Source organism: Spermophilus citellus, assembly GCF_964194105.1.
Source record: "Spermophilus citellus genome assembly, chromosome: 6".
NCBI classification, from domain to species: domain Eukaryota; kingdom Metazoa; phylum Chordata; class Mammalia; order Rodentia; family Sciuridae; genus Spermophilus; species Spermophilus citellus.
In genome coordinates this window covers 62,157,022-62,182,410 of record NC_138187.1, presented here as the reverse complement: position 1 = coordinate 62,182,410, position 25,389 = coordinate 62,157,022, and the positions used below count along the sequence as shown (strand labels likewise).

Below are 25,389 nucleotides of genomic sequence, written 5' to 3'. Positions count from 1 at the left end.
GTTTGGTCATTCTGACATACAGATACCTGTGAAGCCATCAGATTGTCTCTAGCTAGTTCTACAGACAGAGCTAACAGGTCTGCCTTTTCTGAGCCCATCTGGGACTCCCAGCTGCTCAGTGCCCCTTTTGGTTCAAGTTGCTGGTCACAAGAGGCTACAGTGTGGCCCACAGATGGCTGGGCCAACAGTTTGTCACACGGTGTCCATGGGCTTTTAACACAGTAGGAATCTTTCGGGGGCACTTAGAAGGAAAGTCAAGCATTTTTTGGTTGTTCATATTTTTCTTCTCCACACCTTTCCCTGCAGACTCTGAGCTGATCTGCTCTGGGTCATGAACATAATAACACAGCACATTGTCCTGGCCCTGAAAGCCCCACAGGAACTGTGAGGGGGAGCCATGAATTGTTGTTCTCTGGTGAGCCAGGCCCTTAGGCACACTCAGCATGGATGGAAAGTTTCACTTCTTCTTGGGCAACAAGACAGGAAGACTGGGCAGGAAGAATGCTAGGAACGGGGCTTTTCTACAGGAACTGAACCTGCAAATAACGCTGAGAACAGGCACTGATGGGGAGGGGCAGGCTGGAGATTAGCAGGGTGGACACCACAACAAGTGTCCACACAGGAGTTTGACCTGCCATGACCCCTAGGGTAGCTCTGGGATCGTCCCCCTTTCCTCTCTTTCTCTTGGTGTTTGGGAAACACTTCATATTGCCCTTTGAACTCTGAAGAAAGTGCCTTGTGATCACCCCAGGTGTGCAAACAAGTGAACCAAAGCAAGCAAAAGTTACCCAGGTTTGGTTCTTTTTCAGAGGTTGAGTTTTAAAAGTTTCATTTCAAACACATCCACCTCATTGATGTCTCTGGCTCCCATACAAAGGCAGTTATTTGAAATCCAAGTACAAAGTACCACAAGCAGAAGACACCAGATGTCTTTTTCCATGGTTTGACTGTAGTGATGAATAGTCCTGTGGCTTTGCTGAGTGTCGACAACTTTGTAAATATGCAACTCCACCTTACGTGTCTTCCTGTCATAATTCCCATGGGACCAGGTGCCCTGTTGGTGATACCTCAGGCCACTCCACTCCCTGTGACCCTTGTAAGGCTACCTGTTCTGTAGCCTGCTGGTGATATATTCAGAGGGGAATGGTTAAAGGGAAATAGACCCTTTCCATAGTCCTCTGTCATTAAAATGGGAAAACAAATGGTGTCGGCATGCACGAAAAGTAGAACACATGACATTGACCTCAATCCAGACCAGGCGGAAATGAGCCGTATCTCAGGTCACTAAAATATTCCTTCCAGGACTGTTCTTTTCAAAGAGATTTAGACGGGCATGGTGGCACACATCTGTAATCCCAGCCGCTCAAGAGGCTGTGGCAGGAAACTGTGAGTTCAAAGCCAGCCTCAGCAACTTAGCAAGGTCCTATACAACACAGTGAGATCCTGTCTCTAAATAAAATATAAAAATGGGCTAGGGATGTGGCTTTAGTGGTAGAGCACCCCTGGTTCAATTCCTGGGGGGGAGAGAGAGAGAGAGAGAGAGAGAGAGAGAGAGAGAGAGAGAGAGAGGGAATTTTGATTTAAAAGAAATCTAAAGCTTTACTTTGCATAAAATGTGTAGGTCTCTTTTTCCAGATGCTGGTGGTCTGTGAATGGAGTAGGTACTCTTGGGTCAGATTCTTGGTGAATTCCTGTGTTTTCTGTCTCACTGCACATGTATATACATTCAGAGTCTTTATTTCTTGCATTTTTAACATGCTATAGTCATGAAACATTGGCGTGGAGGTTCAGGAAATGGAAATGGTAATAAATGATGGAATTCTGGGCTCAAGGTATTAAAAAAGGCCCAGGAATATGATATTTTAGTCCCCTTTCCTCCTTTTAGACCATACATGCTCAGTTTTGAAGACATGCAAATTTAATTTTTCCTCAAAATATATTTTGTATCTTGTTTAATAGGTATGAAGTGTCTCTTTAATAGGTATAGAGTGTCTCTTTTGCCAAATAAAAAGAGTTCTGGAAATCTGTGGCCCAACAATGTGCTTATACTCAACCCTTCTTAATTATACACTTAAAAATGGGTAAGATGGTATATGTTAAAGTATATATTTTACATACAAATTTTTAAAATGTACCTGGCCTGGTATTTGGTTGTCTTCCTGGAAAGCATTTTTTGGGCAGCCAAATCCTTCTTTAGTGAGGGAATTGATGTTTTCAGTTTTATTTTGTTTTTATTTGTTTGTTTGTTTCATGCAGTGCTGGGGGTGCAACCCAGGCCTGGTGCATATGCTAAACAAGTGCTCTCCCACAAGCTTCACCCACAGAATTTCTCACACTGGAGCCTGTTTAGCAGAAAGAAGTAAAGAAGTGCTTAACATTGCCTGTAAAATGTGCTTTTTTGTAAAAAAAAATGTAAAAAAAATGGGGAGGGAGAACTTAATGAGGAACCTTGCTGAGCATTCTCTGAACCACTTCGTTCTCAAACAGAGAATCCTACAGGTTCTGAGACATCCTCTCTCCTCCATTCTTGCTCAGACTGTCTTTCTTCTTGACATGCCCCTGCTCTGAAGGTGCTCCCTGGAGAAAGAAAGAAATCCAGATATGAAATCCAGATGTGATGAACCCTCACTCTTGCAGGCAAACTGATTGCCAGTATAGGAGAATAGCCAGGTGGATCTTCCAGCAGAGACAGGGCAATAAGGCTGTGTGTTAGAGGCTGCCCCCTTGCCCACCTCCTCCCACCCACTTTTGCTCTCCCTCCACAAAGTATGGAAGATGAGAACCTGGCAGGTTCCAGGAAGGGTGATGCCCTCTGGTTTTCTGGAACATTCTACTCCTGATAGAAAGCTAGGACTTTGGCCTTGAGCTAACACCCAGCCTACTGACCACCTAGTCAGAATGTGACTAGAGCTGGGTTTGGTTTTAAACTGTTCCTCTTGCTAGCTCTGTGACCCCAAGTAATCTCTGAAGTCTTAAAGCCTCAATCTCTCCAGGTATAGAATTGGGGCAATAATAATATGTTTCTTGAGTTCCTTGTAATTGTAGTGGTCATGTGTGGTCATATCCCTCTTCCCCCAACCAAATCCTGTAGGATCAATTTCATCTTTGTAACAGGATGCAAGGGTCTGTTATCCTCCTTCCCAGCACCATCCCTGGGGTCCCCACACCCCTTCAGATGTGACACCATTCACCCACCCAAATTTTAATGAGCCGTGCCCACCCTGCTTCTGTTATAGCCCTCAGATAGTGCCTGAAATCTGGTGTGGTTTTTCTGTTTTGATATTCTTTCTTTCACCAGAGCAGTATCAGAAATGAGGAGTTATATCCTTGTGGTTAAATGCACAAAATGTAGGGTGAGGGCTGGGATATAGCTCAGTTGGTAGAGTGCTTGCCTTGCATGCACAAGGCCCTGGGTTCAGTCTCCAGCACCACCAAAAAAAAAAAAAAAAAAAAAAAAAAAAAAAAAAAAGTAGGGTTGAGCTGCCTGGGTTTCTCAGCACTTCGTGACACTTCAAGTGGGAGTAATAATAAACCTAGTGCTCACCTCCTGAGGTTGTTGAGAAGTTCAACTACAATATCTTTTGTGTCATTGGGTGCATGTAAAGACCTCACTGGCTGCAAGGAACTATTATAGGAAGTTCAGTCCTCATGGCACTCTGGTGAGATAGGTCATCTTACTTGGTTGACAGGTTTCATCCAACTTGCCTGAGCCCACACAGCCAGAAAGTAGCTTTCTAATGGGGGCTGTTCACCCCCTGGCATAAGTTGGGCAAGTGTCTCCATACATGTGGATGTTTGTGAGGTTGCATTATAGTGAGGACCTCAATGTGAAGGGTCAAAATTCCCTGTGGTGTATCCCTGGCACCCTGAATACCACCTGGCACACAGTAGGTGCTCTGTAAATACTGTATTGCATCCAGAAAGACTCGGCTTGATGACAGTCTGTAGACATCAAAATTCTAAAAATATCACAAGTAAATGTTTTCCCCCACAGTGAAGCATTTGGCTTTCTCTGAGGAAGTTTCCAGCTTCTTTTAAAATAGATTCTAGCCTGAGTTACTTGTTAGAATCAATGATTCCTGGGCCCACCCAAGACTGATTAAGTTAGAAACCCTAAGGGACTTAGGTGTCTCTGGCCTGTTTATATGTGTGTCTATGGGGCAGGTACAGGGGATTGAACGCAGGGGTAGTCCACCATTGAACTATATCCCAGTCCTTTTTATTTTTTATTTTTTTATTTTGAGATGGGATTTTACTCAGTTGCTGAGGCTGATCTTGAACTCATCCTCTTGCCTCAGCCTCCCATCTTGCTGGATTGTGCAGTACCATGCCTGGCCATCTCTAGCTTTTTAAATTTACCAGCTGATCTGAATGCACAGCCAAGCAGAACCTGATCACTAACTGAGGACAATATCTGAGTGTTATTTTTGCACAGAACCCCTACTTCCTGTTCTGGAACCTCAAACTCTGAACAAAGCTCAAGGGTCAGTGTCAAGTGCAGTGGACAGTCCTTGACATTGTGCTAGCTGTTGGTTCACCAGGAGGGCACTTCAGCCAACTGCATAGAGGACAGTGTGAAATGTGTCTTGGAAAAGATGCTGAAAGAAAGTACTGAATGTGCACTGAAAATGTGTCCCAAGCCCCACTCCCGACCTCACCCACATTCACAGGAGCCAGGCAGCTGGGTCCTCCTTTTTCCAGTCTAATTCAAAACCAGAGCCCACCTCATTCCCATTGGATTGTAATCCCAGGGCAGAGTTTTTGTTCTTCTTTTGTTGTTTGAGATTTTCTCTCCAGTGTCTAGGAAGGATCTGGAAGATCATGTGCCAAGAGATTTTTGCTTACCAATTTGGCTAAAAAAGTCCCAAACTCTTGTACTTGATGAATTTAAATAAAGGTAGGAGTCTACCCAGTGTGATAAACATCTGTCCCTAGTGAATGCCAGGGTGTCCTTCCACACAAAGACGGGAAACATAGAATAAGGAAGTTGATAGGAGGTTGGAATATGAAGGGAAAATGCAGAGGCAGAGGGAAAGTATGGGAAAAGTAACAAACGTGAAGAAACAATCGTGGCAAGAGCTGAAGGATATTTTGCATATCTTGTCTCAGTTAATCTCTTGCAATGTTGCTGAGACATGGATTTGGCCTTAATCCCACAAATCCTTCTGAAGCAATGACTCCAGGCCAGGTCTCGGATTTTGAAAGTGTCCTGTTTTCTAACAGTGATCCTGGGTTCCCAGGGCTCTGATGTGATGCCCAGGTCCCCACATGGCAACCAGGACAGTTGATGGCATCCAGAGCAACCTGGAGAAGAGTGTTTGGTCTAAAAGCTCAGGAGGGACTATGGAAATGATGTCACCCTTCTCACCTTTCTCTGTGCCTCTCTGTCCAGCTATGCATCAGATGGAAAGATTGACACTGGTACAAAGGCCTGTGTGCAAAGTTTTTAAATCAAAACATAGGATTCTAAATATATACATGCGTGATCACATGCACACACACCTACAAATGCACACTCGTACTGTGTGACCTTGAACATGAATGCACAAGGTCTGACTTCCTGTTTCTTTCAGGGTTATGTTTTGCTTTCCCTGGTAAGAAGAGCAGGCTCTCAAAGTGTCAGACAGCAGTGCTGGGATCACATTGATCTGAAGACTACAGATTGCTTGTGTGGTTGCGTTACTGTGAGCACCTCAGGGTCAAGGGTCAAAAATGACCCTTGCCAGCTCCACAAGGGTCATACAAGGTTAAATGAAGGGGTTGGAAGTGGACTACAGCTCCCAGATTTTCTGCACATCAATCCATAGAATTCTGTGGCCACCAGGGTCAAGACAAGAGCCTTGATCTCTGCCCTTGGACCAGGACTATTTTAAAATCTCACTATGGCTTTGGAGAGACTCTAGAGGAAGACATATTTTCCTTATCCTATTTACCTTCTCATTCTGTTGTTATCATCATTCCATGCTAAAGAGGCTGATCCAGAGTCTATGAAAGGCAGCCACACAGACAGCAAAATCTCCCCCTGTGCTTATGACCTGGGTCAGGGTTTGACCCTTCCTCCTGCAAATGAAAGGAAAGGGGTGAGGAGTGACAGCTCCCTGCCTGAGAGACACTCCTCTGGGCAGCCAATGACACTTGCTACCACAGGGTCACAGCCTGCGATGAATTCTCTTAAACAAAATGGCATGCTATTTTGATTGTAAAGCCTATTAACTCTACTCCAGAAGGAGAATATAAGGCCTCAAGTGAGCGAGAGCAAGGACCAGCTGAAGAAGCACATGATCAAACCCCAGATGAGGTCATTGCCAGGCTCCAGTGCCAGCACAGAAAGGGGTCAGAGGGGCTGATGCATTGCATGTGAATTGACTTATTAAGATTCTCCAAGTTAAATGTTTCAGAGGGCCTTGCAGGCTCCTGATGTATTTTGATGAAACACTTTGGACAAGAAGAAACAGGCAGGTGACACGAGAAAAGACCGGAATGCGCCTTATCCTGCTTCTCCTTCATTTCTACCCATGTTCCTCTTGCCATGCAGCCTCAGTTTCACTTTGAAGGGTCATGGGGGCCAACAAGATCATGCACAGAAGAGTAGGTGTTGGATCTAAACTGGACTCATAGCTAGAAGAGTCCTAATTAACAAGTAGAGATTTCTAGCAGTTGAAGATCCTTCTGGAAAGTCTTCTAAGAAAGAGGCCCTAAAAGATTTGGGAGGAACTTGACTTGGAGGTTAGAACCAGGAGGTCACATGAGTCCAGTGAAGGCTCACTGAGATGGGCTTTGATGTAGGGACAGAACTTGGGGGAACATCATTATCCATATGAAGGTGCCTCTTGCAAAACTCCTGTCCCCACCTCCTCATTTATTTGTTCATTCACTGACCCATCCATGCTGTCATTTAAATATTGACGATTTGGGCCAGGCTCTGCGGAAATGAAGATGTATAAGATACTGTTCTGCTCTCCAGAACTCATCTTGTAAAGAAAATGGAGTTATGAACCAAGATGGCAGGGCCTTGGGTTGCATGCCATGGGCGTGACTTCTGCACTTCTCTGAAAGCCTTAGAGCTGTTGGGTGGGTTCAAATTGTCACCAAATACAGGGAGCACCATCAAGGCAACTCTCTCCCCAGAGGCAATGGTACAGGGTCTTGAATCAAGAGTAGTTTGGGCCATAGAGAAAGGAAGGGTATCAAGATTAAGGGAGCAGTTGTGCAGTGACAGAGTGCAGCATGGAAGGGCAAGGACCTCAGAAGCATGTGGGAGCAGAGGGAGCCCCTGATGTCCAGGCCTCACCTCCCCTCTCCTCGAGTGTGCTCGCAGACCTGCCAAAGTGGAAACATGGCTCAAAGCCATTCCCTGCTTCCTGGCAGACTGCACCAGCACCTCCGATCCATCTCTCAGATCCAAGGGCACAGGGTTCAGTTCATCTGCGTTGGCTTTTTCAAACGTGATTTTTTGAACATTCCTTCTTCTTGCCTTATCAGTTTGCAGGAGGCTGTTTCGCTTTGCCTGGATTGGGGCTGACTTCGTAATTCTTATGTGGTTTGGCTTCAGAATCAAAACGAAATGTCAATGCCAAGCTGCCTAATAATGACTGACATGAGCATTTGTTTAAAACCTAATAAAATATTGCCTCCAAATTTTCTGGCCAAATTCACTTATGTAAATATCTAACGTCAGGTCTCACCCAGAATATCCTGTCAAGTTTCAGGAGATTGTTTTAAAATGTGCTCTGAGCTATGGGAATGGTGTGGAGGGCCTGTGTGCTGGGCTGTTCTTGTCGGCTACATTTCTGTTTTCCCCCAGAAACTGTGTTGAAGACATGCTGTCCGATGCCCCTCTGTGCTCTTCTTGAGGGTTATTGTGGGGAAAGTCCTGCCTCTATTCATGAACTTCACCTCCTTCTTCTGTCTGCTAATAAAGCTCATGTAACTAGTAGGTTTCTATTCACCAACTCAAACTCTGGACCCAGCAGTGGGAATTACAGTAGTCTCCTTTATCTGTGGGGGAAATGTTCCAAGCTCCTCACGAGGTGCCTGAACCTACTGATAGTGCCAAACTCCACATATGCTCATAATTTTCTATATACGCACACCTATGATGAAGTTTATAAATTAGATACAGTAAAAGATTAATTAATAATAAAATAGAACTGTTATAATGACATACTGTAATAAAAGTTACGTGGATCTTTTGAGTTGAGACAAATATTAATATTTTATTCATATTATTGGCATTAATATTTTATTAATAGAATTCATATTAATATTCTCAGACCATGGTTGACTGTGCATAACTGAAACCACAAAAAGTAGAACCAACCGTGGGGGCAGAGAGATGACGGCAGTATGTCTTAGATGCCGATCCTCTTCAATGGATTCAGTCTTATTGATGCGCTTAATCTCCCTAGTTTATACTACTTAAAATTCTGCAGGCCTCCTCGCAACCTTTTGGAAGTAGGTGGGATGTAGTTTTTCCTTGGACCGGCAGCTGTTTGCATCCATGTAATTAGCATATTGGAAGAGAGGGAGTCCCTATGGCCTTCCCTTTGCTGCTTGTCTGACTTTCATGAAACTGCTCTCTAGGAATAGATATGTTTCAGCCAAAATCTGGTCTTCCCTCTTCAGCCAACTGGGACTCCAGTACCTGTGCTTTTTTTTTTTATTACACCCTTACCCCCATAAGACTGTATTTTAATTGTATTAAAAAGCACATCATCAGTAGATCAAAATGTATCTCTCTTGCATGTCTGCCAGAGCTACCCACAGGGAGGATCCTAGGGGCGGGCACTTGGGGAACTTCCAAATTAAAATGCTGATAAGCATTGAAAAGCCAGTGCCATGTCTCCAGGCATATAGCTGGAGCCAGAGGGGGATTTCTTTTTCTTCCAGCCAATAAATATCATTTTAGCCCTAAAGAAGCAATAAGTCAGAAAGGCAAGAGGTGCATTCTTCTTGTGAATGGAGCAGGTGTTACTGAGCAGACACTGGGACATGAGGTGTGCTATTTAGGACTGAGACTACCCAGGGAAGTTAAATCCAAAGGAAGTCGTCTGCTTTCTGTTCTCCTTACTCTGCAGCATGATTTATTCATGGCTCCTAAGATAAAGGATGACATTTCATTCAGAAGAGAATTCCAATTCTGATCAGAGAAGGTCCTTATCAAAGTAGGGGGTGGGTTGAATAATTTTATGGGGATTTGGTTACTGGTAGAAGGAGAAAGGGGACCCACATTTATTGAGCACTTACCGTATACTTTATAAATGATCATTTATTGAATCCTTACAACACTGGGAAGTAGACATTACTGTCCCATCACTTCTAGGTGAAGAATTTCAAAGCTCTGGGGGCTGATTACAAACTCACTGCCCAGGTTGTATGATGGGTTATGACAGGAGGCTTCCATTTTATGAGACATCCCAGTCCTGTGTTATTTTTAACTCCCTCAGAACCTCCAGCTCTACCATGATACCCCAAGGCCAGTTTCTCTTTCCAACATGGCAGCAATGAAGCCACAAACATTTTTTTTTTCTTTAGTGTTTTTTACTAGTGTATTCTAGCTAAGGCCAATAGTTTGTTTTGACATAATGGTACATGCATGAAGTAGAATTTGCTCCATTTCAGTCTCAAGTACTTCTCCTTTCCCTCCCCTCCTTTCTCCCTCTGTTCCCCTTCCTCTACTGATGTTCCTTTGATTTGTTCATTTTTTTAATTGGCACTTTATGAATATACCTAAAGTTGGGATCCTCTGGGGTATGTTCATATATATATATAATTTCATCAATTTCATTCCTCAGTTCTCTGCTTTCCCCCACCGCTCCTCCCACCCCTCAGTCCCTTACTTCTGCTCCTCTTATCTCCCCTCTATTTTTGTGGGATCTGCCTGCTCTCTATTTTTTTCTCATTTTATTCTAGCTCCCACATATGGGAGAAAACACTCAACCTTTGGCTTTCTGAGTCTGCCTTATGTTGCATAGCATGATAAACTACCAGCAAATGCCATTATTTCATTCTTCTTTATGCCTGAGTAAAACGCCATTGCGTAGATCCCACATTTTCTTCATCCACTCACCTGTTGATGGGTAGCTGGGTTGGTTCCATACCTTCAAGCCACATTCTTTGAACACTGACCATGTCCTAGACAAAGGACAGCATGTGTCATGGGGCCACCCTTGCTGTCCATCCCATTGGAGAGATAGCAAACACCTGAAAATCACCCGACCCCTACTCTTCTTCCCGGCTGTACAAGACCTTTAATAATGAACTCTCACAAGTTTCTAGCTGTGATGATGACGAAATTGACAATTCAAATGACTGAGCCCCATGTAAGGCTTCCTGACCTCTGTGTGTCCCACAGAGAGCCCTTTCCAAAACTCCAATTTCTGTGGCTGTTCCTTGCATGGTTGAACAGTGTCCTTCTTTGCTCTTCCCTAATCTTAATCAAGCAAATGGAATAATTCAGTGTGCAGTGTCACAAGGACTTCCAACTTGAATTGGTCCTGTTGCTGTTTGGCCCACTGGGATGGTGACCAATCTGCCAATCTGTTGTTTGATCTTGGAAAATGTCCTTCATCTCCCAGTGAATGAATAGGCAGTTTACATCCAAAAGAGTAGGTTGTTACTCCCTGCAGGACAAGATGGGGTTGAAGTCAAATATGCAAAGCAGGCATCTTTTTTTAAAGAAAAGAAATGGCAGTGATAGACAAGATGGCATGGGAAATTAAGCTTGGAAATCTCAAGTTGAAGCCTAGTCTAGCATCCCCAGGATCACTAGAAATAGCTCAGAATTTGGGCTGTGGACCTGGCAGCCCTGTGTGGTTGGGCAAGTTGAGTACTACGTGGGCCTTTTTGTGTTTCCTCTCCCCAAAGCAGAAGCTATTGTTTCATTAATGTGACGGGGGCTGCATTAACAGTCCTAGCGACTTGCCCTGAGCAGGATGGAGTCTGGGGGTTGCTCTGTTAATCAGGAGGCACAACCTAATGAACACCTGCCCGCCTCCCAGAGTCCCCAGAGGGGGACTGAATAAAGCAGACTCCCCAGCCGTCTGGGGAGCACTTGCCTTTCTAGAGAAGCAATAATTATGTACGCCTGTCAAAGTCTTCCCGTTGGGCATCATTCAAATGCACAGATGAGAAAGACTTTCTCCCAGACTGTCATGGCCCCAGCTCTTCCAAGAAAGCTGAGACCAGGCTGTACTTTAGAAAAATATGGAAGAAACCATGTGGAAATAAGAGGAAAGGATCAAGGAAATAATGTAAAAAGGGAAGGGAAAGGTGAAACAGCTGGGAAACTTTAAAAGATTGTTCCCAAGGAGTCCCCACCCCAGGGTTGAATGGCAGAGTCCCTTGGAAGGGGAGAGGGATGGACGGAGACGAAGGAGGCAATTAAAGCAGTCAACTGTGGCTGTTGGACTGCCCAAGAAGTCAGTACTGAAGAAGGAAGCACAGTTAAGAATGGGGCGCAGACATCCTTTTGGGGGTACGCAAGTAATGGTGCCTGCAGGCTCATGATATGAGACCTGGCGACTCTCTTGAAACACTGAGCATGTGACATCTGGTCCCTTCTATTGGTGTGCGTCACCACCGTCTGCCTCATAATTCTCTGCTTCACACCAGTGCCCAGAGAATGTCCAGGTGGCATCCCCTCCTGAGGTCTGCTTCCCTGCTGGGCTGGTCTAACAGTAAACACTCCACTCTTTAGTCTGTCCTGGCTACCAATAAGAAGCCTTTATTATGCACCTACTGTGTGGCAGGTACTGCATTAGCAGTAGAGCTACAAATATTAATAAAATACAGCTCATCATCGTGGGATTTAACTCACAAAATTGACAAAATTCTATTGCCTTTTGCAAAAGCAGCTCAGAAGGGCTTGGATGTCAGAGGAGCCCGAGGCTGGCTGGATCTCTACACCAGTGTTCAAAACAAAGCCCCGTTCAGGAGCTCCATTGTTCACCGGAGTGACCGCAGTTCATAACAACGTCCTGCAGACTTGAAAATTGCTAACAGTTGATTTTTAAATTTTCTTCCCATGGGAAAAAAAAGCATGTGAGGAGATGGATATATTAATCAGATTGATTTAGTCCAATCGAAACATTATGTTGTACACCACAAATACAGCACATGCAATATTTGTCACTTTTTCTAAAAACATGAATAGGTAAAAATTACATGAAATTCAATGCTTGGCTTTGAAGTGAGCCTTAGCTTTTGTAAGCCCTTGAGTCTGTTGGGGGTTGAGATCTTGGGCACACTGTTCAGCATTTCTGTGCCCCCAGTGTCCTCACCCATAAGCCATTGCAGAGTGGCTCTGAAGATTGAGATGATGTAAGTAAGCTTGAGGGCCAGAGCCAGGGGGAGATGCCAGTGCTGGGTAGCCAGGGCAGTCCACCAAGCGGCTCCACCTGAGACCCCAGGAAGTCTAGACTTGAGGTCATTCGCTTTTGCTAGGAGCTGCCTGTTTCCTGCCTTGAGCCCCTTTTTTCATTCATGTACTCTTGTTTGCTTTTGTTGTTTGTTTTGCAGAGCTGGGGGGGTGGAACCTACCACTCTGCCTTGGAGCCACATCCCCAGCAAAGTGCACTTTGGTTTCCTTTCCTTCCCATTTCAGCACTTTGTGACCTTAGAAAAATATAGAAGAAAACATGGGGCAATATAGAGGACGATTAGAGGAGCCAGAGCTGGGGTCAGGCACTTGGCACAGAACAGGTGGCCATTGCTGACAACTAAGGAGGCCTCCTTGTCCTTGGACGTCCTCATGGATATCTCTGGGCCTTGACTTCCTCCCCTGTAACTAGAGTGCTTAGTAGAAGGTCTCTGGCTCTTTTTATCAGCTCTTGTCCCCAGGTGACCTACGCCCACCTTGCTGTAGTGGTTGAGACCTGCCACGTATTAGCTGTGAACATTTGGCAAGGGACCTCTCTCTCTTGGTTTTGGTTCTCTCCTCTGTTGAAGGGATACTCCTGGCATCTCCTCCAGAGGCTTCCGATCTCTAGCCCTGTCGGAGCAGATTCAGGGGAGTCCCAGCGCAGGCTGGACGGCAGGTGCTGTGCTTCAGGAATGGCACTGTTAACTTAGCTGCTCTGCTCCCAGCCAGCTTTGCTGTGATGATATACTGCTGTGGGCCCCTAAACTGGAGCTAAAGGATTTGTCCCATGTGCACTAAGGAGTCAGGTTCGGGATGGCAAGGGATATCTGTGATGGAGAAATACTGCCTCCAGTGGGACCCGCTTGCTGCCTGGTAGAAGTTCTTTGGAATTTCCCTACCTGTTCTGAGTGCTCAGGAGCTGAGAAGGGTGCAGACCCCATGTTCTTCATACCAATCTTCACATAGAAACTGGTCTCCCTTTGCTCTCTGCCACAGAATCAGGCTGTGCTGAGAGACATGGAAGGAAATCAGCCTCTTCTGCTGATCAGCTGAGCATCCTTAGGAGACAAGGGGAGGAGGAGCTGCTAGGGCCTGCAGCACATCCTTCCGGTAGAAATACACAGAATGGCCTCATGCCTCCCCTCCAGCATGGCCTCCCTCCCCAGGAATAAAGAGCAGCCATGTGCATAGCTAATGCGCCCATGCTGGGCTCACTGCAAAGCCCCCAGGGTGAGGGTGAGGGGACAAAATGACAGGCAGCCATTCAGCCATCATTTATTCAACACCACCCCCGACCCGGTTTCCAGGAGCATTCAGGCCAGCCCCTCCCGTCCAGTCTAGGGCAGAATGCCTGTGCTTTCTACCCACTCCTGAACTGCCCATCTCACATCTGTGGCCACTCCTAAAAGGCAGGAGTGACCCATCCATCTGGTCACAGAGTCCCATGTACAGCAGATGGGTAGGAAGTGCAGGGCACAGGGCACCTGTAGCTGTGCCACCAAGATGAACGTGGCCTGCCCTCTGTCACCCTAGCAGTCACAGTGCATTTTGCAGTGACAAGGGAATTGTCAAGACCATCCTCAGGCTGGAGGGAGTTGAGAGGGTCAGGCTTCCGACAGCCCTGATTCCTCCCAAAGCACATATGGGAGCTGTTTGATAGTTACTGTTTGATGTTTTATTTTGTGTGTGTGTGTGTGTGTGTGTGTGTGTGTGTGTTTTAGTGCAGTTAACTCAGAAGTGGCAATTGCTTTGATTTGGAATATGTGCCATGTCACAAGGAAATAGTGACTAACAAGAAGAGGCTCGAAGGGGGATGGCTCTCACTGAGTGGAACCCCTTTAACCCCTGGCTCAGGCTTGGCTCTGAGACCAAGGCTGCCTGCCCTGCCTCCTGCCCAGGGTGGCCTGGGCACTGGCAAGGAAGAGCACTTGTGCCAGGAGGGTGCTTGGAAATCACTCGTGTGGCAAACGCCCAGCCAGTACTGAGTTTCCCACTCCTAGTAACTGTCTGGGAATAGAGACTATAAAATCTTTGGGGTCTTAATCTGAGGATGCGTATGATTTTCCGTGGCTTCCAGAACAAATAACCCCCCAAACTCGGTGGCTGAAAGTGTCAGGAAGGTATTCTCTGGCAGTCCTGTAGGCTTGCTGGAGAAGGCCCTCATCTCAGGCCTCTTTCAGCTTCTAGCGGCGGCTGCTGGCATGTTCCTCCATCTGTGTCTCCATCTCCCCAGTCTCCACCTCTGTCTGCCTGGGTCTTCTTGGTGTGGCTGTGTCAAAAGTCCCTCCGTCACTCTTTTATAAAAAGACATGTAATGGCACTTAGGGCCCAGCTGTTCTCAGCACTTAGTATAAATCCTTACTCCCTCATTTATGGGGGTTCACTCATCCTCACGGCCACCCGTAGACATGGGCGTAGTCATTATCACCATTTTGCAACAAGGGAAACTGAAGCTTGGGAGGTTCAGTTACTTACCCTAGATAACTAAGAAAGGCCAGCCATGTCAACAGACTGGAATTAAGAAATCAGGGAGGAATCAGGTGGTTTTAAGGTTTTTAGGATGAGTGAATAAAATCTTTGAATAGGCTAGGGAGTTTTTAGGAAAAGAAGTTATAAACTTAATAAGAACATAAAGAAGAATAATATTTTAGAATATCTATCCCCTTGATTCTAGTTGATCATTTTACAGATGAGAAAACCGAGGCCCAGAGAGATTATATAGTTTGTTTGAGATCATCTACCTAGATGTACACCTGTCGAGTTTGAAGTGGTGGAGTAATATAAGGTAGCAAATATATTCAGCGAAGAATTGGGAGGTGTTGGGGTGCCACCTCTTATCCGTCACCTGGAAGGATCACGGTCATGTAGACAGTACCTGTCACACACATGTGCGGTGTGGTTTTGAGCATAACAGTTGTCTGTGTCTCACCTAGAAGAAGTAGGCGGGGCCTAATCCAAAATACTGGAATATGCTAGGTAAATGCACAGTTTCCAGATGGAGCCAGGCAGAGAGGCCTTGGAACTCAGATCTGGTGGTGGAGTCAAAACAGCAAAGACAATCAGCTGCTCTGCTTTCCTCCCTACATCCCGTGGCGGGAACGCAGGTCACCAAGCTCATGGAGCATTGGTTAGGCCATCCAGTTAGCATATTGAAGGGGACATTTGTAAGATTTCATTTGCCAGAAGAAACACTAGCTTAGAAGGACAAAGGCAAGAGAATTTGAGATAGAAAAAGGAAAAGAGAGAATCAATTGAGTTTGAATGACATTAATTAAGGGCTGAGAGCAAGTCAGTCTTAAACACATGGACCTCACAGGCCCAGGACAATGAGGACCCAGAGAGGCTGTTTCTGATGTACCCAGGACATGCAGGGCTTGCCTTGCTCGCGGGGGTGGTTAGGCCTCTGCCCAGTGTGTCCTGCACAACTCAATGGGGCTACAGGCTGCCTTTTTCTGGCCTCACTCCCAGCCTGAATCCTGCAAAGCCCCACAAATGTTTATAGGACGAGTAATTAGCAATTATAATCAGCAGGATTCTGTAAACATCCCTTCAAAGTACATAATAGCAGAGAGCTTTCTGCCTACCCAGCAACTTGCTCTAAATGAGTTCAAGGAACTTTCAGAAAGATGTAGTTCATTAATCACCATCATGTCAAGGTGGTACATCGTCTCTTGCAAGATCAGGAAATCAAGATGCTGATGTTCGAGAGGTTTGACCAGCCTTACAGAGACTGAGAGATTCAGTTCCTGAGTCAATCAGGATGGGCAAAGTCATGCTGCAATGACAAATGACCCCTGAAGTCTCCATGGCTTTAACAGTGAATTTGCTTCCCACACTACTCGCCCTTCCGGTGTCAGGGGCAGCCCTTACTCTCACTCGTGGGAGCATCCACCATCTGGGTTGCTGCCAGTCACGATGGAAAATAGCACGTGGCTTTTATCAGGAGTAAAAACCTGGGAGTTGTAACCTCCACTTCCCTGCCTTAATTTCTCCATCTATAAATTATGGGTGACAAAGGTAAATCTTTCTTCCTTAAGAGTGGTACATCTGATCTATAATAACTGTTGAACACAGTAAGGAGACTGGCCTTTTTAAATTTTTTAAATAAAAGATACCCATCCAAACACCCAACCACATAGGTAAGACCCTTGAAAAAGAGTTCATTTGAAAGCATGAAGTTTATCCATGATGCCACTACAGCTCAGAGTCTTATAGTTGCCTTCCATTTATATGTCACCAGAAAAGCTTTTTTTTTCTTTTAGAAGTTTCAGTATAAAAAGGATTGTGGCAACAAGCAAAATCAGAAGGACATGTCACCATGCAGAGGCCACAAGTCACTCTTCACAAGGCTCCCAAGGTGGCATTCATCCCTCTAGTGACTTCTTCAGTCTCTTGAGTCATCTCTTTAACTTTGTAGGCTCAGAAATCTGACTTTCACACTCCCAGGGCAAGACTCCCATTAACCAAATGTATAAATTCATGATATCAGTGTATTGGTTTCAACTGAGAAGTATCACCTGCATTCAGACAAGACCCTCAGGGAACATGATTCTTGACCTCTCACCCAGGAAGTAGTGAGGTCAGCAGAATAGCAGAGGGAACTTACCCATGTGGGTTTTGAGGCCAGCCAGAGCTTGATTTCTGATTATTTTCTATCTTTTTCTGGGGGATTGGGCAGAAGAAGGTAAAATATATATAATAAAATTTATCATTTTAACCACTTTTCAGGTATGCAATTCAGGGGCATTGAATACATTCATAATTTTATGTAATAATAACCAGTATTTCTAAAATTTGTTGTCATGTCAAACAGAAATTCTGCAACCATTAAGCAATAACTCCTCATCCTCTCCTCCACCAGCCCCAGGTAACCTCTGTGAAATTGCCTATTTTAGTTACTTCCTATAAGTGGAATGAGACAATATACAATCTTTGTCTTTTTGTGTTTGGCTCTGTCCCTTAGCATAATATTTTCTGGGCTCATCCATGTTGTCACATGGGTCAGGATTTTATTCCTTTTTGAGGCTAAATAATATTCCATTGTGTATACTCAGACCTTGTTTTAAATTTTGGCTTTGCTGCAAGACTGAGGATAGCCTGCCGATGTCTCCCATTCTCAGAGTTTTGATGGGCAAAGGATGATAACCTGTATGTTAGATAGTGATGAGCTCAGATAAGGGGTTCTCAGCATCACATCCAGGATGTAGTAATGCCTTAGCGAGTCCCTTGGAAGGCACAAAATTAGCAACAGGATAGCTAAGTGTAACAGGATCTGCTGAAGTAGACCTGGGTCTCCATTTTTGCCATTAAGAGACTTTGACTGAATAAAGGACCCAAGTACTCAATGCCTGTTGCCTAAGGTCCGGTTTCTGGGTTCATCTCCTCTGCTTCCCAAACTGCCCCTCCTATCCCAAAGAGAAAGAAATCTTACTTCTGTCATTTCCAAGATTGGGCTGGATCTCTCACCACAATCTGCAAGAACCCACAAAAATTTACTCTGTAGTCACACCTCATTTTATAATATGAGGTCACCCCAGCATGTTCACCCACTCCTCCTCTAGTCCCATTCACTAAACTTGACTCCAGGTGATTTTTGACATTTGCAAAACAGCAAATCCATTTAAGTGCAAGAAAATCTATCACAGATGAGGATACGGTGTGATGCATGCTTGAAGGACAAACCCAAAAGATTATAAAAAGTGTTTTAAGAAAGAGCAGCCGTCATGCACATGCTGTGACTCCCTTGAAAGGGATGACAATGACTTGGACATGTAAATCGTAGTACATTGCAATTTTTAATTAATTAATTATTTAATTAATATTAGGTATATATGACAGCAGAATGCATTTTGATTCATTGCACACAATTGCAGCACGACCTTTCATTTCTCTGGTTGTCTACCATGTAGCGTTGCACCGCGTGTACAGTCACACATGTACCTAGGGTAATGATGTCCATCTGGTTCCACCATTTTAAAAGCAGCCACACTGCCTCAGTTACTGGGCATTGAGCCCAGGGGGGCTCAACCACTGAGCCACATTCCTAGCCCTTTTTAATTTTTATTTTGAGACAGGAACTTGCTAAATTGCTTAGGGTCTTGCTAAATTGCTGAAGCTGGCTTTGAACTTGCTATCTTCCTGCCTCAGTCCCCTGAGCAGCTGGGATTACAGACGTGTGCCACCAAGCCTGGCTCACAACTGAAATATTAAATGCTTTGAAACTGGGCAACCAAACACCTTCTGGGAGCGAACAATGTTGGCAGCAGAGTCAGCAGCAGCCCACAGCACACAGCGTTTGTTGGAAGCTTCAAGAGTTCCCATCTTGCATTTACTTTGTAATTCATCAGTGATATTCTGAGATGTGCCATGCATGTCCCTCTGTATTCCCCCAGGAGAGGATTTTTTCTATAAATAAAGGAGGGCCTGACGTAAAACCTTTAATTCCCTATTGGTTCAGAGATTGCTCTTTCACTTTTCCAAAATGGAGAGGGAACAGAAGTATTAAATACTATCGGGTGTTGATTTATCAGGATGGATTCTCCTGCTGATTTCTGTCTTCTGGGAAGGAAGCACCACCAGAGCTTCAAACCCACACTGATCAGTTCAATGGTTTTCACTGGCGAACTGATGGCCATTGAGGGTGGTGGAGGAAGGCAGCAAAGAGACAAACATCCTGACTTAATCTCTGGGGGCCATTTTCTCTGTGTGCGATGGATGATGTCACAGGCTGTGATGAGGATTGAAGCCACTGGTAATTCTACAGTGCTTAGAATAGTGCCTGCCACCTAGCAAGTGCAGACAGTCTGACTTAGGATGACTCAATTTGTGATTCAGGGACTTCACAATGGTACGAAAGCAATATGCATTCAGCAGAAACTGCACTTTGAATTTTGAATTTGGATCTTTTTCCCCAGGCTGGTGAGATGAGGTCCCCTCTCAGGTCACTGGGCAGTGGCAGCTCCCAGTCAGCCACATGATCATGGGGGGAACAATCTCCAGCGCTCACAGTGCGCTGTGTTGCTGAGCTCTGATGCTTAATAGGGTAGGTGTTGTAAATGTATTTCTGACTTAATATTTTCCACTTATGATGGGTTTATTAGAAAGTAACCTCACCATAAGTAAAGAGGCATCTGTAGATAAATGTTTGTTAAATATAATGCTCTTTTCTAATAAAGCATCTTCCTACCAGTTCAGCATAAAATGTGGGAAAGGCAAGTCACTAGGTTTGACAATCCAGCCAAAGCACAATTGCTATTCGTCAATAGCACAAAACTACTAGGAAACAGGACAGAATCTCCATCTCATGAGGACCCTTCATTTAGCTGTCTGCTCAACAGAATCCTCATTGTCTCTTCCTTTGGGTTTTGTAAAGACCATTCGCATTTATTTACAGGGCTTGAGCTTTGAGACATGCTGTTGAAAATGAATGTTAGAAATCTGAGGTTGTATGCTTTAGGAAAAGTCGTCTCGTCCTGGGTCACTTAACCCTTTTCCTTTTGTATTCTTCCCCCCAGCCCAAGCTTTTGGCCAAGGAGCTTCTTGATCTCGTGGCATCTCACTTCAACCTGAAGGAGAAGGAATACTTTGGGATAGCATTCACGGATGAGACGTAAGTGCCGCCCTGAGTCCCCACAACCCAGAGGAAAGGGTCAGAACCTGACATTGCCAGCCCCAGCGGTGAGCAGTGAAATCAGAGGCAAGATGCTTGGGTCCCGTGGTCTGGGGTCAATCCAAGTTCATCATCTGAATTTCAAAAGCCTTGTGATCGTGCCAGGAACAGTCAAGGAATATAATTAGGGTGGTGCCAATATTACCAAGTTATTAGGTAAACTCGATCTTATAATTAAGCAGGTTTGTGTTCAGACCAAAATGTTTACTTTAAAAAAAAAAAAGCTTACTTTTAAAAAAGTATATCTGTATGGTTTTCATGAAAGTTAAGTGAAAACTTTTGTAAATTAAACATTTCTCTCTTGTATTGGAATAAAAATAACAGGAAGTAAATATGATGATAAATTCAAAAGGAAGAATATCTGAGCAGTTTCACTGAGCTGAAACAGAATATAAAAATTAAAAATTCAGATCACTCATCGGATGAAAAGAACATTTGCTTTCAACAGTCTTTCAGTTTAGCTCCGTGAAGTGGTGTTTTGCAATCTAAGGAAGGAATAACTTTACAATCTTCTTCTCAGTGTACTGTTTAAAGAGTGCAGTGGATACTTGCCTGAATTCCCACACACACAAAAAAATGTTATTTTTATTCTAAGCAGGTGTTTCATAGTTCTCTTTCCTCTGTGTGTATCCAAGTATACATACATGCACACTCCTCTGCATCTTTAAATTATGAGGATGATTCCCCACGATGCCCACATCAGGGTAAGGATAGTGGCTGGACAAGACTTTACAGAGGGCCCAGGCCCCAGGACTGGTTCTGAAACAAGAACTGGTGAGTCTACATTGGCTAATCAAGAGGTGACCATACTCCTCTGCATGGGGATGCATGGAGCCTCAGGGATCCACAGGTGGACAAGATAACCATATGATTTATTATCCAAGTTCAGACACTGGGAATAAAAAGGAATGCAAATTGGGACCATATTGGGCAAACTAGAATGCATATCCCTATAAATTAGTGATATTTGGGGCAATAGTGTGCTTGGAACAGGAGCAAAGCCACATCTTCCTCACAAAAGGAACAAAGACCACCCCTAATCCTGGAGCCTATAGGGAATGAGTCAGGAAGGAAGGTAGCCCTGGTCTAGAGGAAATGCCCTAGCCAAGTAAGCGCAGCTGTGAGAAAGCAAGGCCTGTGCAAAAGAGCAGCCAACAGGTAATTTAAAAAAGAAAAAAAAACTAGAATATATGCTTTTAAGCAACTACACCTCTAAAACAATTACTTTCACAAATGCAAATGTTTTCTCCCCGTTTCTCTTGAGAATCACATTAAGCCCCTTAAATTGCTTTTCATACTGTTCACTGATTAGAAGGAAATCCTAAATTTCAATTAATCATATCCCCATTGTTCCCATTTCCCAAGTAAGTTTACTCAAAGATTCCATGAACTCTAGATAAGTCCCAATCAGACTAACCTTTTGAGTCAATAAGAATCAAAGAATGAGCATGTGCTCTTGGCCAAAGAGTTAGAAGTGGTCAGCTGAATGTTTCAGACCACTGCCCCAATAGCATCAGCTGGAAAGTGGAATGTCACTCTTCTTTCTCCCAGCAGAGACAAGAGCACAAAAGCCACATATCACAGACAGGAGATGCATGTTGCCAAGTCCCCTTGACCATCTAGCTGACCCTGTGGGCTCTGAAGCTGAGCTCTCCTAGTTGTCTATGTTAGCCCTGAGTGTGTGTGTGTGGCGCACGCATGTGTGTAGGCCAGGCTTGAGAAAAGACTTGCACTCCCTCTAGTGCATAGCTGGCAGAGGGTGGAAGCCATCCTTCCGGCAGAGTCTAGAGAAGATGCAGCCACCTATATCCCATCCCACCAAATCTGAGTGGGCCACTCCAGCAATGGCAAGAGTGGCCGCAGGCAGCCCACAGAGGATCAGCTGGAAAGAGGCCGAGCTGGCAGATGGTTCCTAAACAGGAACTAGCAGGGTCGCCTGATGCACTAGAGGAGAAAGGGCAAGTGTCAAGAAACCCAGAGGAAATGGAGAAGCAGCACCTCTGAGGGGCTGGCACAGGGAGACGGAACTCATGGGTCCGGGGGACAGCCCTGACTCAGGCACAGTCCATCATGCCTGACAATGCCTCGGCCCACACACCCCTCTCGGGCCTCTTTGTTGATGTGAACTTTTCCCCTTTTCCTGGTAGGAAAGAGAAAAACAAAAGCTGCCCCCACAAAATTGTGCCTGTGTGTGTGACCTGGTCTGGGCTGGTGATGCCTATGTCAGGAAGGGCTAGTCTGAGAGTATGTCCCCAGCCCGCCCTCCACGTGCCACGCAAGGCTAACATGAGATCTTTTAATGCTGTTTTCAGACTGTGCATGTGGACCATGAGGTGTGTGTGCGTGTGTGTGCATGTGTGATTTATGAGCAGACTACACTCTGTTTTCATAATAAAATGCAACAGAAGTGTGGTCCTTTGTGACAGCTGTGGTGTGCCTCATGTATTTGCCATGTTCCCATGCAAATCAAGCAAGGTTAACACTTGGAAAGGGCTTGCAAACTGTAAAATACTGAACAAATGCAAGATAGCATTAGCTGCAGCATTTTCATTCCTCAGAGTAGGATTTCTAGTGGAATATGTGACTCTGACCAAATATTGTCAGTGATTCTTTCAATATTAACTGCTCTTGATGACGTTTTATAGAAGGGATGGGACCTGAGGAAAGATGCATAAAACAGAACACAGACAGGAAATTGGAAGTTCCTTTAAGCTTCTCTCACCCCACAAGTTATATTCATTAACGAAGTGTCTGAGTACATGGTGAAAGACTTTATACCCATAAATGTTTAGTGATGTTAGGAATCAGCAATTTTGCAGCATTAATTAATACTAGCTCTACCTTCTCTTTTTTACTATGATTTTGTATTTTTTACTTTGTAATAATTAGTCTTATAGAAGAGTTGCAAAATGTAGTACAGGACATTCCTGTATACCCTTCACCCACTTTTCCCGTGTGTTGGCATCTTTTCAATCATGTTACTTGTTTAACCTATCAAAGCTAAGGAATTAAATATTGTTAATAAAACACAGATATTCAGATTTACCAGTTTTTCCATGAATTTCTTTTATTGTTCTAGGATTCAATTGCATTTAGCCTCCTTTTATTTTTATTAACTCTGTCTCAATAAACAGAGGTTCTGGTGGTCATCTGTTAATGTTCTGAGCTGTGATGATGTACACACAGTACATTGGGCAGCCTTTAAAGCATTCTGAAACAAAGAGCCTGGTACAACTGTTGATGGGATTGTAAATTAGTATTAACACTGTGGAAATCAGTGTGGATTTTTCTCAAAACACTACACATGGGAACACCATATGATCCAGGTATACCACTTCTCAATAATTACCCTGGGGAAAAAAAAAGTAAGTCATCTTACTACTGTGATATATGCATACCCATGTTTATAGCAGCACAATTCATAATAGCCAAACTATGGAACCAGCCTAGGTGTCCATCAGTGGATGAATGGATAAGGAAAATGTGATACACACACACACACACACAATGGAGTTTTATTCGGCCACAAAGAAAAATGAAATTATGTTATTTGCAGGAAAAATAGATGGAACTGGGGACCATTATGTTAAGTGAGTCAGATTCCTAAGGTTAAGGGTCATATGTTTTCTCATATATGCAGAAACTAGACAGGAAACAGGTAAAGAAAGATGGAGATGGATCTCATGCAAGTCAAAGGGAGATGAGTAGAAGAAAGAAACAAGGAGATAGGAGATGGTGGGGGAAGGGGAAAGTGCTGGGGAGTGATATTGGCCAAATTCTATTGTGATATTGTGAATTGTGTGTATGGACCAATACAGAACAGCAAATCCCATCAGTATATACAACTGTAATGCACCAATAAAAAATGTGGGAAAAACAAAACAAAACAAAAACAAAGAGCTTTGTGTAAAATCAGTCTTAAAATACTTATTTATATATTGCTTGAGTCATGGTTCTCAACCTTGGCTGGCAACACATGGGGAGTACCTAGGACTTTTGACAAAATACCAATTCCTGAAACTAGCCCCAGCCATTCTGATTTAATGGGTCTGGGCCTGGCCTGAGTGTTGTTTCTAATGTGCCGCCAAATTTAAAACCCCTGTTCTAAAGAGAGAGTCTATTTCCTCCTCCTCTGCCTTCATCCAGATCCAAGAAGAGAAGATGATTCTACTTCAACTTTGAGTCCTGGGGGCCAATATCCTAGGGGCCTGCAAAGTTGTAGACCATCTTCCTTCTAAGGCTCCATTCCTAAACGTTTGAGAACCAGCTCTAACGTTCAGATTCAGCGTTCCCATGCATACAAATGGCAAAACTGAGATTCTCATTGATCAAACATAGCTGTGCATCATTTAGAGAAAGTCATTTTTACATTTTATTTTTGAAGTATATCCATTGCTGCTTTAACACTCATGTTTGTTTGATTTATTTATTTATTTATTTTGAAATTGCCTTGTGGAGGAGGACAGACTTTATAACTAAAATGACTTTTAGAATAGTTAGCAGAAATACTCAAACACACCCCAAGTTGAAGTACTGATTGACATAATATGTTTTAATTTAATCTCCAGTCATAAATGCATGAATTGCTCACTTAATGTGATAAGTATCTATGCAAAAAAAAAAATAAAATAAAACCCAAAACACTTTAAGGGGTATTTAGAAATTTGAGGGGGAAAGAGAAAAACTTGGTTAGCTATTATTGTATATCCTAAAAGCCAAGTACAGTTAGAATACATTTTCACATGCCAATTAAGAAAATGAATAGTTCCTAACCTACTATTTCATCACAGATCCCTTTGAAATTTGTTAAGAAGTCACATTCTTTCTCTCCACAAAAGTTTATGCAAGAAATTTTGGCTTAAATTTTAAGAAGGGTCACAGACACCCTGAAGCCAGGAGCCTAGTTTAAGAACCTCTAAGGTAATCAATTCAGGATTTCTTTTTCTTTTTCTTTTTCTTTTTTTTTTTTTTTTTGCATCTTATATCTCAGTTAATGGAATCACCTGATTGGTACTGTTCGGGGGTGGGGGGGGGTGAAATTTACCCAGATATCGAGATCTAAAATGAACTAACTTGTTGGAAATGCATCTGTAGACTCAATGCCGGGAATGCCGGTTCCTGGGAGCGTGCCTATTGTGCATTGCCCTTACGTCTTTGTCTCTGCTTAAATGGAACCATGATTGGCATTGGCCAGGGTATCCACAAAGGTTCTAGTTGATGAGCATCCCTGGCCACAAGCTTATCTACAATTTAAAAATAAAGTACAAAAGCAATTTTCCAATTGTGGAAGAAAGAATGAGCAGCAGCGTCTCTGGGAATGTAATTTATTTAGAAATGGGTTTGAGGTTTCCATTCATTA

At 43.9% G+C, this 25,389-nt stretch overlaps 1 protein-coding gene across 4 annotated transcripts in view; it reads left to right on the top strand.

The window, feature by feature from the left end:
* The window catches only part of FRMD4A (FERM domain containing 4A), a 311,522-nt gene that overhangs the window by 156,428 nt on the left and 129,705 nt on the right, over nucleotides 1-25,389 (top strand). For all 4 annotated transcript variants that reach the window (XM_081297994.1, XM_081297993.1, XM_081297992.1 and 1 more), the window contains exon 3: nucleotides 19,876-19,970. In XM_081297994.1, the coding sequence (XP_081154120.1) occupies nucleotides 19,876-19,970 (95 nt within the window). The remainder of the gene's footprint in view (nucleotides 1-19,875; nucleotides 19,971-25,389) is intronic.